At 45.0% G+C, this 19,788-nt stretch overlaps 1 protein-coding gene across 1 annotated transcript in view; it reads left to right on the forward strand.

Moving 5' to 3' along the window:
* RBM20 (RNA binding motif protein 20) overlaps positions 1–19,788 on the forward strand; it is a 216,636-nt gene that overhangs the window by 185,811 nt on the left and 11,037 nt on the right. Inside the window, exons 9-12 of the mRNA XM_082674111.1 lie at positions 126–774; positions 7,394–7,498; positions 8,883–9,543; positions 11,085–11,219. Coding sequence (XP_082530237.1) covers positions 126–774; positions 7,394–7,498; positions 8,883–9,543; positions 11,085–11,219 — 1,550 coding nt within the window. The remainder of the gene's footprint in view (positions 1–125; positions 775–7,393; positions 7,499–8,882; positions 9,544–11,084; positions 11,220–19,788) is intronic.

Here is a 19,788-nt window from a genome sequence, read left to right on the forward strand (position 1 = left end):
GGTGAAGCGTGTTATGGCCAGGTGGGGTCACGCGCACAGTATGTCTGTTGCAGAGACGGGGTGTATCTGGGGATGGAGGCTGAGGAAGGTGCAGATTCTAAAACGGCTCCTTTGCTCCCTCACAGATACGGCCCAGAAAGGCCGAGATCTCGAAGTCCGGTGAGCCGGTCATTGTCCCCGAGGTCCCACACTCCGAGCTTCACCTCTTGCAGCTCTTCTCACAGCCCCCCAGGCCCCTCTCGGGCTGACTGGGGCAGCGGCCGAGACTCGTGGGAGCACTCGCCCTACGCCAGGAGGGAGGAAGAGCGAGGCCCGGTCCCCTGGAGGGAGAACGGGGAGGACAAGAGGGACAGGATGGACACGTGGGCGCATGACCGCAAACAGTACCCCCGGCAACTGGACAAGGCCGAGTTAGATGAACGGCTGGAAGGAGGGAGGGGCTACCGAGAAAGGCACCCGAGGTCTGGGTCCCCCAACCTGCTCCACTCCGCATCGGGATACAAAAGCCGAGAAGATGGCTACTACCGCAAAGAGTCCAAGGGCAAATCGGACAAGTATCTGAAGCAGCAGCAGGATGTCCCTGGGAGGTCCAGGAGGAAAGATGAGGCCAGGCTGCGGGAAGGCAGACATGCCCCCCCTGACGGCTCGGGCAGGGAAGACGGGCTGGAACCGAAGGGCACCAAGTCGAAGCAGAGTGAGAAAACCAGAACCAAGAGACCTGATAGAGACCAAGACGGAGCTGATAGTAAAGAAAGCAAAATGGCAGAGAATGAGGTAATAATGTAATCCCTTCCGCCAGGTAAGGAGAGGCAGGTCCCACGGGAGAATACTATTAATAGAATGGTGATGAACGTTTATTGAGTGAATGAAAGATTTACTGAATGTTTACTCTGTACCAGGCACTGTGCTAAACACTTTATCTCAATTTAATCCTCACGGCAAGCCTATGAGGTAATACTAGTAATGATACTATCATTGCTATAGATGAGGAAACCGAGGCACAGAGAGTTTAAGTTAGTTGCCCAAGGACACACAGTCAGGAAATGGTGGAGCTGGAATGGTGATCTGGCTCCACAGCACCCTGCTGCCTTTACTAGAAATTAGGCAGCGACGTGATGCAAAGTCCTTCTATTTTGTCTGTTTGTCTAGAGTGGAACGGCCCTGAGGTGTTTGTACCCACAGACCGTGCCGGGGGAGATTAGACCTTTGGTTCGCTCCATCCTCTCTCCTGCCGAAAACGTCTACCAGTGTTGGAGCTTTGATGAGAGGTGGTAAAGGAGAAGCAGCCACCACCCATTCAGTGATACTGGGCACCCAGGGCTTGATGTGTTTCTCTAGACCCAGTCCACAGTGTTTTCCTTCCACTGGAATAAAAATGCTCAGTAGCTGGCTGGCACCTTTCATCCAAGTGCTTCAGCCAGGGCTCACAACGTGCTGCACGACTTCAGTTCACACAGGGGGTCACAAGGAGGACTCTGGGTACCAGGTTTATACTCTAGTTTGGCTTGCGCTTCTTTCTTGCCAGAGCCGCCTGCATTTAAGTAGGAGTGGGATGGTGGAGGTTGGCGAGGAGGTAGGGGTGGCCTGCATAAAGAATCCACTTAAAAAATCCTACATGTGGGCTTCCCTGGTGGCGCAGTGGTTGAGAGTCTGCCTGCCGATGCAGGGGACACGGGTTCGTGCCCCGGTCCGGGAAGATCCCACATGCCGTGGAGCAGCTGGGCCCGTGAGCTGTGCGTCTGGAGCCTGTGCTCCGTAACGGGAGAGGCCACAACAGTGAGAGGCCCGCGTACCGCAAAAAGAAAAAAAAAAATCCTACGTGCATATCTTCTAGTCTGACCCAGGAGCTGTTGACAATGACTAAGTCCGAATAAGAATCCCAGGCCTCAACTCCATGAACACTGAAGGGCCGTGCTTTGGCCACGACTTTATTCCTACATGCATTGCCGGGGGGTGTGCTAGGCACAGGGGTTCAAAGATGAGTAGGAAGTAGTCATGTTATGGCAGAGATTAAGTTCTAGTGGTGGAAGCTAACCTACAAAAATAATTTACATACAGTGGGGCCCCTGCTGGAGTCAAGTGGACAGTCAGCTCTGCACAGGAGAGAAGGAGAGCTGCACAGAGGAGGTGGCATTTGAGCTGGACATCGAAAGTGGGGAAAAAGGCAGTATGGGAAGCAGCAAGGGCAAAAGTGAGAAAGGAAGACTTTTTTTATTGCTGATTTATAATATATGAGTTTCAGGTTTACAACGTAGTGATTTGCTATTTTATAGATTACACTTCATTTAAAGTTATTATAAAATATTGGCTGTATTCCCTGTGTTTTACAATATATCCTTGTTGCTTACTTATTTTATACATAGCAGTTTATACCCCTTAATCCCCTATCCCTATCTTGACCCTCCCACCTTCCCAGTCCCTACTGGTAACTACTCTTTTGTTCTCTGTATCTGTGAGTTCTTTTCTGTTTTGTTATATTCATTCATTTTATTTTTTAGATTCCACATATAAGTGATAACATACAGTACTTGTCTTTCTCTGTCTGACTTATTTCACTAAACATAATTCTCCCCGGGTCTATCTATGTTGTTGCAAATGGCGTTATTTCATTCTTTTTTACGGCCGAGTAATACTCCAGGTTCTTCATAACAGGGAAGACTGTTTTGAAGAACCTGGAGATACTCAACGTGGCTGTACCTTTAGGGCATATTAAAGGGTAATGTTTTTAAGAAGTAAAATCATGGCTCTCATACAAACATAAAATGAATACATGTCAAAGGTATTGTTTAACTCATTAATTAATGAGGGAACCAGTAAGATGTGAAAGGCTTTTCAGAGGAGAATCCAAAGAGCAGGCATATAGAGGCACTCAGTAATGCTGAGGTGAATTTGCTAATAGATGTGAAACTGGCCTCTTCTGTGGGAATCAGTGGCATCTCCAGCAGATAAAGTTCCTTCGCATCTCTATGAACAAGAATCATTTGTACTATTATCACATTTCTGCAGTTTACAAAGTTGTGAAATAGCTCAGTTCAAGCTAATGAAAGGTGCAGACTCCGATAGAATCAAGTACCCTGGAAGGGTGCTAGACAAATGCCCAGCTTTCCATTGGAAGGACTCCCAGCAATCTTTTTTGCCCATCTCAAAGTCTGCCACAACTTCCCCTGGCAGAGCAGGGGAAGCACAGGAGATGAGATTAGGGAAGTGGGTGGGGTGGGCCCATGAAGGACCTCTTGTTTGTACTTGAACTGGATCCAGAGAAGCTGTGAACTAGTGGATGTTTTTAAGAAGAGTGTCTATGCTCGGAGGTGTCCAAGGGGCTGGTGATGGGTCAGTACCTTGAGAAAAGAAGGAAAGAGAGTGAGAGTTAGCAGGGCCTCAAGGCCTCATACACATACCACCAGTCTGGAACCCTCTGTCCCCCATGGCAAAGGGGCGGAGCTGCCCCTTTGCCCTCCTACCCACACTTCTGAGACTCTTTGGTAACTTCTCCTGTTGTACCCACCCTACTTTCACTGGTTTGCACAACATTGCTCATTCATGGTGACGCATGCTGTGGACCATCCCAAGAGCCCCTGATGCAAAAAAAGCTTCCCAGAAAGGCCCCGTGGGTTTCCCCACAATTCTGTCCTTCTAGTAGGTTCCGCCTCTAATAGCCCTAGAGTGGGGTCAATAGGGACTTGTTGGGGTCCCCAGCAGATTGTTTCTGTGGGTTTGGAGCCAGGCAGCCAATACCATTTGATGGAATAACAGCAGAACAAAGAGTTTTCCTCACTGATCTCAAACTTCTCATCACAATCTTGAAAACAACCTAGAACCCACAGGGTTGCTCCAGGAGTCCGAGAACAGGCAGTGACTAAACTTGGGGAATGAAGGCAGCAGGGCTGCGGACAGGGTCCCTGCCTTTCTTATGATATACCAGGCACCTCCCACCACAGGGCCTTTGCACATGTTCCCCTGCCTGGGAGCTCCTCCCCCACCAAAGTCCATGTGGCTCCCTACTCACTGTCGCAGTCTCCAACGTTTATTCTTGGCCACCACATAAAATCACAACATCCCAACCCACTTCTTTTCCTTCCCTGCTTTCTTTTTCTAGGTGGCATCTGTCTCCTTCTGACCTATCCCCTAATGTCTTTATTTATTTTATTTAGAGTCTGCTCTCCCTCCCAACCCTCCCCTACCCCCATCCCCCATGTAACCTCCATGAGGGCAGGAATTTTTGTCTGCTGTGCTCACTGCCCTGCCCCCAGCTCCTAGATTAGGGTTTGGCCCAGAGTGGGCATTCAATAAGTATTTGTTGAAGGAATGAATGACTGAACCCAGACTCTGGAGGTAGAGGCCTGGCATCTGAGAACCAAGTCACACCCTGTTCTTCTCAGCCTCAGTTTTCTTGTTTGTGAAATGGGTGTGATCACAAGGCTGCTGTAGGACTTTAACAAGCTTGTGCTCACGGGAAACCCTGGGAGATTCTGGAGAGAGTGCCCAGTGCTGGGGAAGCCAGTGTGTGCGCTGCTCAGTGTTTCTGGGTGGCCACAGCCAGACATGAGGCCCAGCCCTGACCATGAGACCAGAGGTAAAAGAAAGAAGTCAAGTCACTGAATAGGGAGACTTGGAAAGAAGCGCTCCCCCACTTTCCTGGAAGGGGCATCAGGGTTTACAGAACCAGGTGCCTAGAGAAGGGAAGCCAGGCAGCATGATTGAAGCCAAGGTGGAGAGCTGGGACCGTGGTGGACCAAGCAGGAGGTACCTGTCTGCTGGGGCAGCCACTGATCAGCTCCATTCTGTGGCTGCCATTCAGGCACAGCTGCCCTGTGTTGTCAGATTTCCCATTTCTTAGAGCAAGACCAAAGTCCAGATGCAGGTATCTGTATGAAATTTCCCACGTTTTAGAAACTGTATAGAACAAAACATGTCTGTGGGCCAGATGGAGCCCCAGGTGTCCCCAGAATGCAGCCCCCAGTATAAACAATCCCTAGGAGACAGAAATAGCAAACCCACTTATGTTCAGTTCAAAGCCCAGACAGAGACCCAAGCATGCTGGGAGGCAGGTGTGTACTTGTTATTCACTCCACCCTCTCCTACCTGTCTCCATTCTTGTACTGACCAGTGTTCGTGGAGCACCTAGCACTGGGGCTGCAGTTGTGAGCCTAAGCTAAAATGACTCTTGATTTCATGGAGCTCATGGTCTAATGAAAAGCATGCTAATCAAATAATTCCTTAAATGAGTACACGAGTGTGAGTGTGAAGTGCTAAGGAGATGGAGGATACAGTGCTCTTAGTGCCGGTAAGCAGGGGTCCCCTAACCTCTGGTTAGGAACCCGGCTGCACAGCAGGAGGTGAGTGGCGGGCAGGCGAGCAAAGCTTCACCTGCGGCTCCCGTCACTGGCGTTACCGCCTGAGCCATCCCCCGCCCCCCCCATCCCTCCCCGTCCATGGAAAAACTGTCTTCCACGAAACCAGTCCCTGGTGCCGAAAAGGTTGGGGACCACTGCCTGTAACGAATCAGAGGCTCTCCTTGGTTAGGATGTGCGGCTGCTGGGATTGAAAGGAAAGGTGGGTATTTACTGGGTGAAGCAAAGGGGAAGAGAACGAAATGTTCAAGCAAGAAGGTGCAGTGAGGATATGATAGATTTTGCATTTTGGAGTCATCATTCCTCATCGCCTCGGGGAGAATACACTTGGGAGGGGGCTACAGAGCAGAAGTGGAAGACCACCTAGGAGGTGGTTTAGCAGTAACCCCGGCCCTGTGATGGCAGCCCTGCTTGCAGCAGTTGGGACCTAACACATTGCTCCCTGAGCTGCTTGGTGGCGGGATGGGATGAGTGCCTTGGTTGCATTTGTCTGTTCCCTGTAAGCTGCTGTCACCTGGAAATGCTCCCAGGGCCAGGGGTGCGCTGAAAGGCACTGCTCTATCTCCTTTGCCTGCAGGGAGGGAGAGCAGGTCCGCCTGGCGGGGGGCTTTTGGCGGCCAGGCTGTCCCTGCCTCTCCCAGCTTGAACTGGAGGGAGTCTCTTTGCTGTGTTGACCTGGGCGTGTGCTGCCGGAAGTGCCTGGGAAGGGTAAGGGCTATTTATTTTGACAAGGGAGGGCCATGGATAATTTATTCAGGAAGACAAAAATAAAGAAAAGGGGTCCCCTGTTGGTAGAAGCTCTGGATTCTGAGGGCTAAAAAGGCATTTGGAGCTGCTTTGAGCTCAGGTCGGCTCAGAAGGCTGGAGCAGAGCTTCCGCTCTGAACACCGGAAAGAGCAAAGACTCGAGGATTTAAACCGTCTTCTCCTGTCCCATAACAACTGGTTAAACCCGTCAGCCCTGAGCTCCTGTCCCGGCTGCCTCCTTGTCGGCAAAGACGGGTGTGTCTTCTCTTAAGAAATCAGAGCGAGAGTGGTTTACTTTGAGCCAACCTCGGCCAAAATTGTCGAGCAAATGCAACTTCCTCCCAAGAATGCCAAGGAACAGTGACTGATTTGGTGGCCAGAGTTTGTCGTGGGAGAACGTCCTCCTCAACCTTCTGAAATGGGAATTGGCAAACTTTTTCTACAAAACACCAGAGAGTAACTATTTTAGGCATATGGGCCACGAGGCAAAATTGAGGATATTATGTAGCTAATATGATATAAGCATTTAACATACAGCCATTTAGACACATGAGAAGCATTGTTAATTCGCAGACTGTACTAAAAAGAGGAACTGAATCAGATTTGGCTTGAGGACTATAGTTGGCTGACCCCTGTTTTCAAGGCTGGTCAGAGACCCTAATTCTCAAAGCAAACATCTGCTTTCAGTTGTTCAATTTCCCAGACATGAGTACTAGTGTGAGGGACTTAATCTGAGGGAGGGAATAGGAGGAAGGAAGACGGGGCGGGATTGCTAGTTGGGGCTATAGCTCTACGACAGAGATAAGGCAAAAGAGAGGTGAGAGGGGCCCTGATTGGGTGACAACACCCTTCCTACCCATAAGTGGCCTGGAGGTGATTTTTTTTATGGCTAAGACTGATCTGTTGGTGAGGTGTCACCATGATGGTTGTGAACCCCAGGGTCGGTTCCCCCTTGGCCCCTTTACTCACCCTCACTGTCTACAGATTATACAGCTGCAAAAAGTACCCAGTTTGCCAGGGACGTCTGCCTCCCTAAAGCTGTGAAGACATTTCTGTGCCTCCGTTTGTGTGACCTTAAACAAGTTACTTAACCTCTCTGAGCCTCAGTTTCCCCATCTATATAATGAAGATGATAATAGCACCTGCCTCTGAGGGGTTCTGTGAGGATAAAGGAAGTGATGTGTGTGAAACACATCCGACAGCATTAGCTGTGCTCAATAGTGTTGTTTTCCTCTTGGCGTGCCCTCTGCCACTTCTCACTGTTGACTTGATTTGTTCTGCTCTTCCTTTGGTAAGGCTGAAAAAGAGGAACGGGACAGCATGGAAGAGAGCCCCCTGCATCTGGGCATGCAGGAGAAAGAAACAGAGTCCTCTGATGCAGCGAACACGAAGGCAAGGAAGGTAAAGTTTGTCCCAGATGCTGGCAGTGTAGCCGCATCAACACAGCAGCCACTGGGCTCCAAGTCACAGGCATCCCCATCCTGCCGGGTGATGACCTGCTTGCTGCATGGGATGTGCCGGAGACCCCACCAGCGGGTCTGTGAATGAAGCCAGCACTTCTTGGAGGAATGGCTTTGCCTGGGATCCTTGCACAGTCTTTATTGAGGAAATCTTTACCACATGCCTGGGCTCTGCCTCAGTCTTCAGTAACTTGGCTGCGCTTATAAGAGAAAACATGTGCCCAAAAAAGACTCAGGCTTCAGAGCCAGGCTCCCAAAATAGGCAGCTGCCTTGGGAGGGGCTGGAGGAGGAAGGGGGCTTTGGGTACTCAAGCTGGGGTCCTGAACCTCAGCAGGCCCTGACCTTGGGATTAACAAAACATCTACCGTGCTTGTAAAGATTATTTTACTTAATTAAAATGAAAAACCCAGTTACAGGGCTGGGGCTGCCACAGCAAAAAGAAGTGTCCTTGGAACGTGGCCAGCTTCGTGCCTTTCTGGCCAGGAGAGGCAGAGAGATGAGTATCGCTGGCAGGGAAACTGATCTCCTAAAGCTAGCTGCTGGGTCCATGGGCTGCTGGGGAAGCAAGGGGAAAGTTTCAGGAGGGGCCAAGTTTGAGCCATGGCTACAGAGGGTTGCACCCTTGCTGGGAGAGGTTGTTTGGGAGAATTTTGTAGGGACTTTGCTGCACTTAACATTTAGTGATGCCCTACTTGCAAGGAAATAGCTCCAGAAAGTTGATGCGTGTAGCGCTTACAACTCAATCATTCATTTGTTCAAAAACTATTTATTTTTCAGAATTAAAAAAAATAAAATTTCCAGAAATTGATCAGAAAAAGATGAGCAGAGATTGATATCTATTAATAGGAAGCAGGCTACGTAACTTTCATTGGAATCCTACATGGGCATTAACAGTTAAGGTGTAGATGTAGGTCCGATGATATAGAAACACCTCTAAGCCACATTACTGAATAAAAATGTGTTGCCCACTAAAACAACAACAAAACAAAACAAAAGAAAAAAACTATTTATTGAGCACCTACTATATACCAGGAGTTGAAATTCTTTGTCCACTTGGTGGGTTAAACATTAAGGGCTTATTCCAACTCCTGTGCTGTTCGGAGCCTCATCCTAGGGATAAATCAATGATGAGAGACTTCTCATCACGCATCACAGTGACTTACAGCTCCTAATTACCCAGTAAATGATCCCAGGTAGGAGTAAGATTGCTCAGCATCTTTCTGGTTTGAGGGGTCCTGTGGTCAAGATTTGCACCTTCTTCTGGTTAAATATCAAGACCCATTCCTCAGCCACCCTCTGACCTCCATTCCTCATTTGTATTCAGGAGCAAGATTCGGAAAGTGGAAGTGAGGCAGAGGGGGAGAGCTGGTGCCCCACGAACATGGAGGAGCTGGTTACAGTGGATGAGGTGGGGGAGGAAGAAGATTTTATCATGGAACCGGACATCCCAGAACTGGAGGAAACTGTGCCCATCGAACAGAAGGACACAATCTGTCCAGAGATATGTCCCTGTGTGACAACCACCTTAGACCTGGACTTAACCAAAGAGTTCACCAAGGAGGGAGTCAAGACCGTAGGTAAGGAGGCTGCGGAAATCAGCCTCGAGTCGCCCAAAGAACTGCCGTCTGCTTCCGTGAGCTGCCCGAGTGACGTGGACGTGGAAACGCCTGGCCTAAATCTGGATGTTGAGCGGAAGCCAGCTGAATGCGAGACGGGCCTCGCACTGGAGGGCTCAGATTGCTACGAGATGCAGGCAAAGGGAGCAGAGAGCTCAGATGTTCGTCTGGCCCCAACACTCCAGCAAATGTCTTCCCCCAGGCCAGCAGAGGAGAGGGCCTGGCAGCCTGGCCCCTTTCTTGATGACTGTAAGGCCAGGGGGACCCTGGAAGATGGGGCTGGTGAAGGCAGCCCCTTGGAGGAGAAAGCCAGCCCCCTCACCGAAACAGACCTCCAAAGCCAGGCTTGCCACGGAGTGTCGACCCAGGGTAACTACCTCCTTTTTCTCCTGTGCGGTTGGGTTGATCGGACCACTGCTTCCCTAGAGCAGCGTATGGGCGTGTGCAGGCTGGAACGAACAGAAGTAAGGCTTCAGCCAGCCTGAAAGCTGGTGCAGAAGGCAAGCTTAACAGCCTGGCTAAATTGTTAGAGCTTTTAGGCAATTGGTGTAAAGGAAGTCGGATGGGTGGCCACACGTTTCTGAGAAGCGAGCTCAGATAGGACGGACTTCTCTGAATTTACGGGATCCCAGATGGACTGTGCCAACTAAATTAGCAAATGTTTGGAGTTATCAAAGGAGCTTTGGTTCCTAAGGATCGGCAAGCAGCCTCTCTTGCCTGCACCACCGAGGACCACCCAGGCCGTTGTTTCTGTGAGGCCTGAGTGAGGGGGCGGGAGCGTGGGAGGCTGAGGAAGGAACGGGCAGAGGGAAGAATGAGGGGCTCACGAAGGGGCATGGCCGGTTCCCATTCTCACCACCTCAGACCCACTTTTCTCCAGTGTCTGACAGTGAAGCAAGACTTGTCCTGGGAGCTCCTCCACCTCCAGTGGAGGTGATGTGTGTCTGTGCCTGGCACTGTGACATCATGAAAGACAGAGTTTAAAATAGGCTAAGCCCTGTCTTCTGTGCCAAGTGGAAACTAAACATCCATCAAGGACTGTGGGGGAGGGGAGAGTAGTCCTCAATTTTCTCTCAATGAAAATAGCTAGAAATGCATTTTGCAGAAAGCCTGCAGCATTCCAGAGTTTGAAGTCAGGGGGATAAGAGTCGAGGGCAGAAAATATAGAGGAAAGGCTTAAAAATAAACATGTCAACCCAGTGCTCTGTGGTTGGCACGAGCTGGTAGGCGGGCTTGGACTTCCCTCCATGTCAAGCTGACCTGAGCTATTTTTCACCTGTGTGGATCTGAGTCTCCATGGAAACGCTGCTGTGAGCCGCCTTGTTGCTAGAGAAACACTGAGGCCTGGGCTGTGTCTACAGAAGGCAAGAATAAAGGAGCGAAGTGTTCACCTTGCTCTGATCGAACCCCTTGTATTTTGCGGTATAGGTCTCGACATGCACTGGTGTTAATGGCTTATTAGCTTAGCCAGTGTTTGGAGTTCATATTTAATAACACTGCTCGACAGGCTTGGGGTGAGAATGGCATTGCCTTTTCTGCCCGCCTCAGTGCTTCTGTGGACATCAGCACAATTTTTGCACTTCAGTAATTCTTCTGCCTGCAGAGATGGAGTTGTTACTGAACCGGGGACACGGGGATAGATCATCCCAACCGAAGGCAGCAGCAGCCCATCCCCCCACAGACCTGATGCTGCTGCTTGCCAAGTTTTCTTGCGTGTGGCATTCTTTTGGCAGCGGAAAAAGCTCTTTGTTATAGCACTTTGGTTCTAATTAGCAGCCCTGGCCTAGTCTCACGTTATTAAGCAGCACAAGGGACTGTTTCCCATCACACAGCGCGAGGAGTACAATTGCAGGGATTCTTTGAGGCATGTTGTGTTTCATTACCGCTTTGCCCTGGCTCATGTTTTGCAGATAACTCCAGGTACATGGAAATGAAATCTCTGGACGTGAGGTCACTGGAATACGCTGAAGTGGAGCTGAAACAGCCCCTTTCTTTGCCTTCCTGGGAACCTGAGGATGTGTTCAGTGAACTTAGCATTCCTCTAGGTGGGTGAAATACACAGTCCTTCCTGAGAATTTGGCTCCAGGAAAGGATAGTCCTGTAATAACATCTAAGAGCTCGAGAGGGCTTTTTGTCATTTTGTTGTCTTTCGTGTCTGATGCAATTACCTAGATGTGCGTGCTGCCTTAAAGTTTCTTGAAATGTCAGTCTCCCACGGTAGACCAGATACCTCATGGGGCCAGACGGCACTGCCCTGGGAGCCAGAGCAGAGACTTGTTTTCCCTGTCAGGAAATGCTTTATTCCTGACCATACAGCCCTTATTCAGCCAGGGAAGCAGAGGCCAGCAGCTGCCGTAAAGCCAATAGCTGACTCACTTTGTTATACAGCAGAAACCAACACAACATTGTAAAGCAATTATACTCCAATAAGGATGTTAAAAAAAAAAGAAACTCACCTCTTCTGCTAAGGTCTTCCCTGCCCTCCTGGCCCCAGCCCTTCTCAAAACAACGCTGCATTGTTTTCTCTTTGAGAGACCGGCTTCTCTGAGCCATAGATGCTGAATAGACTGCGTCTTGGGCAGACCCAATATAGTTGATAGAAGAGCACTGAACAGAGACGTGGGCCCCTGTCCTTCCCATGCTGGGTAACTGCATGTCCTCAAACAAGTCATACCCAGGAATGTTTTGGGGTTTTTTTTTTCCAGTCACTGCAAGTCCTTTATTAACAAGTCAATTAGCCCCCGAGGGGCTAGTCAACATGGAGGCTCACCCTTTCCATCAAGTTTCCTTTTCATCTGCTTTAAAACATTTCATTCTGTTTCCAGTCCTCCAAGTGCGCCATTTAGTCAGATTCGAAGAGCAAACTTTCTTTTTTTTTAAAGGATGAGTTTGCTGCATAGCGTCCAGTATGCTCCAGGACAAAAACTAAAAAAAGCAAATACACACTGACCTTAGAATGAACTAAGATGATTGCCAGAAGGCCCTGGGTTTTTTTAATGTTGGAAAATAGTTGCAAAGGCTGCCTTTCAGGAAAAAGGTGCCAGACAGTTCATTTATGCCCTGACTTAGTCAGCAGCCCCTCCTGGATAACGTGGCACTCCGTGAGACACTCAGGGGGAACTGAAAAATGGAACACAAGTCTCTTGGCATCTAGGAACTTAGAAATCTGTATGACACACACAGGCAAAAATTAAGAATAAATTCTGCTACCTTATAATTCATGTTTTATTTTATTTTTTATTACAAAAAGTGTGAAAGATTATTATAACCAATTTTAAAAACCATATGAAGTAAATATTAAATGTTGTATCTCTTCCCTCCAGTCTCTCCCCCTCACCAGAGGTAGCCACTGTCATACCCACAGATAGTTCTTCTCCCACAAAAATAGGATCAAACTATACACATGATGTTGTGCAATTTGCTTTTATAACCTGACAGTGGGTCTTAGAGCTCTCTTCACATCAGTACATAGAGAATGCATTCTTCTTAACCACTGCAAATATTCCATCTTAAAAGCTGTACCATACATTCTCGATCCATTCGTCTACTGATGAACATTATGTTTTCTTTTTTTTTTCCATTATTAAAATGCTATAATAGTTAGGCCTTTACCATTTACCATGTAGGCGCCACTTCTAGTATTCTTCTCATTGAACTCTCAAAACACCTGTGAGGTAAGTAATATTTTTATCCCTAGATCACAGATAAGAAATGAGATGCAGGGTTGCAAAGCTAACGAACAGCCCAGACTGGAGTCAGGATTCAAACCCCAGCACGTAGAGTCCCTGTGCCAGCTGCCTCTGAGCTTGGTTGCCTTCCAAACGCACTGTCACCTTTGTGTGTGAACCAGGATTTCTGGAGGATAACGTCCTGGCCCGGGGGAGGGGGGATGTCCATATATATTTGTATTTCATATTTTCATAATTGCCACTAAATTGCTCCGCAGAAAGATTATACCAGTTTTCAGTGCTACCTCAAGTGAGAGTACTCATTCCCCACATCCTCGCCAACTTTGGATCTTATCAGTTTTTAATCTTTACCAACATGTTAGGAGGAAACTGGTAGCTCATTTTAGTTTTTAAAACACAGCTCTATTGAGGTATAATTGATGTTAATGAAGTGCACATAAGGTGCACAATTTGATGAATTTTGACACATGTATACACCTGTGAGACCATCACCACAACCAACGTAGTGAACATATTCCTCACCCCCCATATTTCCTGATACTCCTTTGTAATCCCTCGCTCCCACCCGCAGTCCCCAAGGAACCACTGCCCTCCTTCCTGTCACTAAATATTAGTTTGCATTCTGGAATTTTATGTAAAGGGAATTATACTGTATGTACTCTTGTTGCTGGGCTTTTTTCGCTCAATAATTATTCTGAGATTCATCCAAATTGTTGGGTGTATGGATAGTTGCCTTCTATTTGTTGTTGAGGAGTATTGCATTGTGGTTATGGGTAGATCACATTTTGTTTATTCATTCAGCTGTTGATGGGCATTTGGGTTGTTTCTGGCTTGGGGCTATTACATATTGTAGTTTTATTCTTGATTATAGTCTCCGATTAGATTTTTTTTTAACATCTTTATCGGAGTGTAATTGCTTTACAATGTCGTGTTAGTTTCTGCTGTATAACAAAGTGAATCAGCTATATGTATACATATATCCCCATAACCCCTCCCTTTTACGTCTCCCTCCCACCCTCCTTATCCCACCTCTCTAGGTGGTCACAGAGCACCAAGCTGATCTCCCTGTGCTATGCAGCTGCTTCCCACTAGCTATCTATTTTACATTTGGGAGTGTATATATGTCAATGCTACTGTTACTTCATCCCAGCTTCCCCTTCCCCTTCCCCAAGTCCTCTAGTCCATTCTCTACATCTGCGTCTTTATTCCTGTCCTACCCCTAGGTTCATCAGAACCATTTTTTTTTTAGATTCCATATATATGTGTTAGCATATGGTATTTGATTTTCTCTTTCTGACTTACTTCTCTCTGTATGACAGACTCTAGGTCCATCCACCTCACTACAAATAACTCAATTTCATTTCTTTTTATGGCTAATATTCCATTGTATATATGTGCCACATCTTTATCCATTCATCTGTCAGTGGACACTTAGGTTGCTTCCATGTCCTGGCTAGTGTAAATAGTGCTGCAGTGAACACTGTGGTACATGACTCTTTTTGAATTATGGTTTTCTCAGGGTATATGCCCAGTAGTGGGATTGCTGGGTCCTATGGTAGTTCTATTTTTAGTTTTTTAAGGAACCTCCATACTGTTCTCCATAGTGGCTGTATCAATTTACATTCCCACCAACAGTGCAAGAGGGTTCCCTTTTCTCCACACCCTCTCCAGCATTTATTGTTTGTAGATTTTTTGGTGATGGCCATTCTGACTGGTGTGAGGTGATACCTCATTGTAGTTTTGATTTGCATTTCTCTAATGATGGGTGATGTTGAGCATCCTTTCATGTGTTTGTTGGCAATCTGTATATCTTCTTTGGAGAAATGTCTGTTTAGGTCTTCTGCCCATTTTTGGATTGGGTTGTTTGTTTTTTTTGATATTGAGCTGTATGAGCTGCTTGTATATTTGGGAGATTAATCCTTTGTCAGTTGCTTCGTTTGCAAATATTTTCGCCCATTCTGAGGGTTGTCTTTTTGTCTCGTTTATGGTTTCCTTTGCTATGCAAAAGCTTTGAAGTTTCATTAGGTCCTATTCATTAATTTTTGCTTTTATTTCCATTTCTCTAGGAGGTGGGTCGAAAGGGTCTTGCTGTGATTTATGTCATAGAGTGTTCTGCCTATGTTATCCTCTAAGAGTTTTATGCTGTCTGGCATTACATTTAGATCTTTAATCCATTTTGAGTTTATTTTTGTGGATGGTGTTAGGGAGTGTTCTAATTTCATTCTTTTACGTGTAGCTGTCCAGTTTCCCAGCACCACTTATTGAAGAGGCTGTCTTTTCTCCATTGTATATTCTTGCCTCCTTTATCAAAGATAAGGTGACCGTATGTGCATGGGTTTATCTCTGGGCTTTCTATCCTGTTCCATTATCTATATTTCTGTTTTTGTGCCAGTACCATACTGTCTTGATTACTGTAGCTTTGTAGTATAGTCTGAAGTCAGGGAGTCTGATTCCTCCAGCTCCGTTTTTCTTTCTCAGGATTGCTTTGGCTATTCAGGGTCTTTTGTGTTTCCATACAAATTGTAAAGTGTTTTGTTCTAGTTCTGTGAAAAATGCCATTGGTAGTTTGATAGGGATTGCATTGAGTCTGTAGATTGCTTTGGGTAGTATAGTCATTTTCTCAATGTGGATTCTTCCAATCCAAGAACATGGTATATCTCTCCGTCTGTTTGTATCGTCTTTAATTTCTTTCATCAGTGTCTTATAGTTTTCTGCATACAGGACTTTTGTCTCCTTAGGTAGGTTTATTCCTAGGTATTTTATTCCTTTTGTTGCAGTGGTAAATGGGAGTGTTCCCTTAATTTCTCTTTCAGATATTTCATCCATTAGTGTATACGAATGTAAGAGATTTCTTTGCATTAATTTCGTATCTTGTTACTTTACCAAATTCATTGATTAGCTCTAGTAATTTTCTGGTAGCAGCTTTAGAATCCTCTATGTATAGTATCATGTCATCTGCAAACAGTGACAGTTTTACTTCTTTTCCGATTTGTATTCCTTTTATTTCTTTTTCTTCTCTTATTGCCATGGCTAAAGCTTCCAAAACTATGTTGAATAATAGCAATGAGAGTGGGCAACGTTGTCTTGTGCCTGATCTTAGTGGAAATGGTTTCAATTTTTCACCATTGAGAATGATGTTGGCTGTGGGTTTATCATATATGGCCTTTATTATGTTGAGGTAGGTTCCCTCTATGCCTACTTTCTGTAGACTTTTTATCATAAATGTGTGTTGAATTTTTTCCAAAGCTTTTTCTGCATCTATTGATTTATCATATGGTTTTTATCCTTCAATTTGTTAATATGGTGTATCACATTGACTGAATTGCGTATATTGAAGAATCCTTGCATTCCTGGAATAAACCCCACTTGATCATGTTATATGATCCTTTTAATGTGCTGTTGGATTCTGTTTGCTAGTATTTTGTTGAGGATTTTTGCATCTATGTTCATCAGTGATATTGGCCTGTAGTTTTCTTTTTTTGTGACATATTTGTCTGGTTTTGGTATCAGGGTGATGGTGACCCCGTAGAATGAGTTTCAGAATGTTCCTCCCTCTGCTATATTTTGGAAGAGTTTGAGAAGGATAGGTGTTAGCTTTTCTCTAAATGTTTGATAAAATTCACCTGTGAAGCCATCTTTTCCTGGGCTTTTGTTTGTTGGAAGATTTTTAATCACAGTTTCAATTTCAGTGCTTATGATTGGTCTGTTCATATTTTCTATTTCTTCATGGTCCAGCCTTGGAAGGTTGTACTTTTCTAAGAATTTGTCCATTTCTTCCAGGTTGTCCATTTTATTGGCATATAGTTGCTTGTAGTAATCTCTCATGATCCTTTGTATTTTTGCAGTGTCAGTTATTTCTTTTTCATTTCTAATTCTGTTGATTTGAGTCTTCTCCCTTTTTTTCTTGATGAGTCTGGCTAGTGGTTTATCAATTTTGTTTTTCTTCTCAAAGAACCAGCTTTTAGTTTTATTGATCTTTGCTATCATTTCCTTCATTTCTTTTTCATTTATTTCAGATCTTATCTTTATGATTTCTTTCCTTCTGCTAACTGTGGCGTGTTTTTTGTTCTTCTTTCTCTAATTGCTTTAGGTGTGAGTTTAGGTTGTTCATTTGAGATTTTTCTTGTTTCTTGAGGTCGGGTTTTATTGCTATAAACTTCCCTCTTAGAACTGCTTTTGCTGTATCCCATGGATTTTGGGTCGTTGTGTTTTCATTGTCATTTGTTTCTAGGTATTTTTGATTTCCTCTTTGATTTCTTCAGTGATCTCTTGGTTATTTAGTAGCGTATTGTTCAGCCTCCATATGTTTGTATTTTTTACAGTTTTTTTCCTGTAATTGATATCTAGTGTCATAGTGTAGTAGTCAGAAAAGATACTTGATACAATTTCAGTTTTCTTAAGTTTACCAAGGCTTGATTTGTAACCCAAGATATGATCTATCCTGGAGAATGTTCCATGTGCACTTGAGAGGAAAGTGTATTCTGTTGTTTTTGGATGGAATGTCCTATAAATATCAATTAAGTCCATCTGGTCTAATGTGCCATTTAAAGCTGTGTTTCCTTATTTATTTTCATTCTGTATCATCTGTCCATCGGTGAAAGTGAAGTGTTAAAGTCCCCTACTCTTACTGTGTTACTGTCGATTTCTCTTTTTACGGCTGTTAGCATTTGCCTTATGTATTGAGGTGCTCCTATGTTGGGTGCATAAATATTTGCAATTGTTATATCTTCTTCTTGGATTGATCCCTTGATCATTACGTAGTGTCCTTCTTTGTCTCTTCTAATAGTCTTTTTTTTTTCTTTCTTTCTTTTCAAAATTATTATTACTTTTATTAAAGTACAGTTGGTGTATAATATTATATAAATTACAGGTGTACAGTATAGTGATTCACCATTTTTAAAGGTTATACTCCATTTATTGTTATAAAATATTTGCTATATTCTCTGTGTTGTACAACATATCCTTATAGCTTATTTTATACCTAATAGTTTGTACCTCCTAATAATAGTCTTTATTTTAAAGTTTGTTTTGTCTGATATGAGTATTGCTACTCCAGCTTTCTTTTGATTTCCATTTGCATGGAATGTCTTTTTCCATCCCCTCACTTTCAATCTGTACATGTCCCTAGGTCTGAAGTGGGTCTCTTGTAGACAGCATATATATGGGTCTTGTTTTTGTATCCATTCAGCCAGTCTATGTCTTTTGGTTGGAGCATTTAATCCATTTACATTTAAGGTAATTATCGATATGTATATTCTTATTAACATTTTCTTAATTGTTTTGGGTTTGTTTTTGTAGGTCTTTTCCTTCTCTTGTGTTTCCTGCCTGGAGACGTTCCTTTAGCATTTGTTGTAAATCAGGTTTGGTGGTGCTGAATTCTCTTTAACTTTTGCTTGTCTGTAAAGGTTTTAATTTCTCTGTTGAATCTGAATGAGATGCTTGCTGAGTGGAGTAATCTTGGTTGTAGGTTTTTCCCTTTCATCACTGTAAATGTGTCCTGCCACTCCCTTTTGGCTTGCAGAGTTTCTGCTGAAAGATCAGCTGTTAATCTTATGGGGATTCCCTTGTATGTTATTTGTTGCTTTTCTCTTGCTGCTTTTAATATTTTTCTTTGTATGTAATTTTTGATAGATTGATTAATATGTGTCTTGGCGTGTTTCTCCTTGGATTTATCCTGCATGGGACTCTGTGCTTCCTGGACCTGACTATTTCCTTTCCCACGTTAGGGAAGCTTTCAGCTATAATCTCTTTCAATATTTTCTCAGACCCTTTCTCTTCTCTTCTTCTTCTGGGACCCCTATTATTCGAACATTGGTACATTTAGTGTTGTCCCAGAGTCTCGAGACTGTCCTCAATTCTTTTCATTCTTTTTTCTTTATTTTGCTCTGTGGCAGTTATTTCCACTACTTTGTCTTCCAGGTCACTTATCCATCCTTCTGCCTCAGTTATTCTGCTATTAATTCCCTCTAGAGAATTTTTAATTTCATTTATTGTGTTGTTCATCATTGTTTGTTTGCTCTTTAGTTCTTCTAGGTTCTTGTTAAATGTTTCTTGTTTTTTCTCCATTCTATTCCCAAGATTTTGGATCATCTTTACTATCATTACTCTGAATTCTTTTTCACGTAGACTGCCTATTTCCTCCTCATTTGTTTGGTCTGGTGGGTTTTTACATTGCTCCTTCATGTGCTGCATATTCCTCTGTCTTCTGTTTTTGTTTAACTTACTGTGTTTGGGGTCTTCTTTTTGCAGGCTGCAGGTTCATAGTTCCCATTGTTTTTTGTGTTTGCCCCCAGTGGATAAGTTTGGTTCAGTGGCTTGTGTAGGCTTCCTGCTGGAGGGGACGGGTGCCTGTTTTCTGGTGGGTGGGGCTGGATCTTGTCCTTCTGGTGGGCAGGGCCACATCCAGTGGCATGTTTTGGGGTGTCTGTGAACTTAGTATGACTTCAGGCAGCCTCTCTGCTAATGGATGGGGTTGTGTTCCTGTCTTGCTAGTTGTTTGGCATGGGGCATCCAGCACTGGAGCTTGCTGGCCATTGGGTGGAGCTGGGTCTTAGTGTTGAGACAGAGATCTCTGGGAGAGCTCTCGCTGATTGATATTACATGGGGCTGGGAGGTCTCTGGTGGTCCAGTCTTCTGGGCTCGGCTCTCCCACCTCTGAGGCTCAGGCCTGACACCCAGCTGGAGCACCAAGACCCTGCCAGCCACACAGCTCGGAATAAAAGGAAGAAAAAATAGGAGAAAAAAAATGAACAGATAGAACCTCAAACAAAATGGTAAAAGCAAAACTAAACAGACAAAATCACACAAAGAATCGTATACACACACACTCATAAAAAGAAAACAAACAAACAACAACAACAAAAAAAACCCAAACAGTTAGAACCCTAGGACAAATGGTAAGAGCAAATCTAAACAGATAAAACAA

This window comes from Grampus griseus (assembly GCF_964374135.1).
Source record: "Grampus griseus genome assembly, chromosome: 16".
Taxonomy (NCBI): domain Eukaryota; kingdom Metazoa; phylum Chordata; class Mammalia; order Artiodactyla; family Delphinidae; genus Grampus; species Grampus griseus.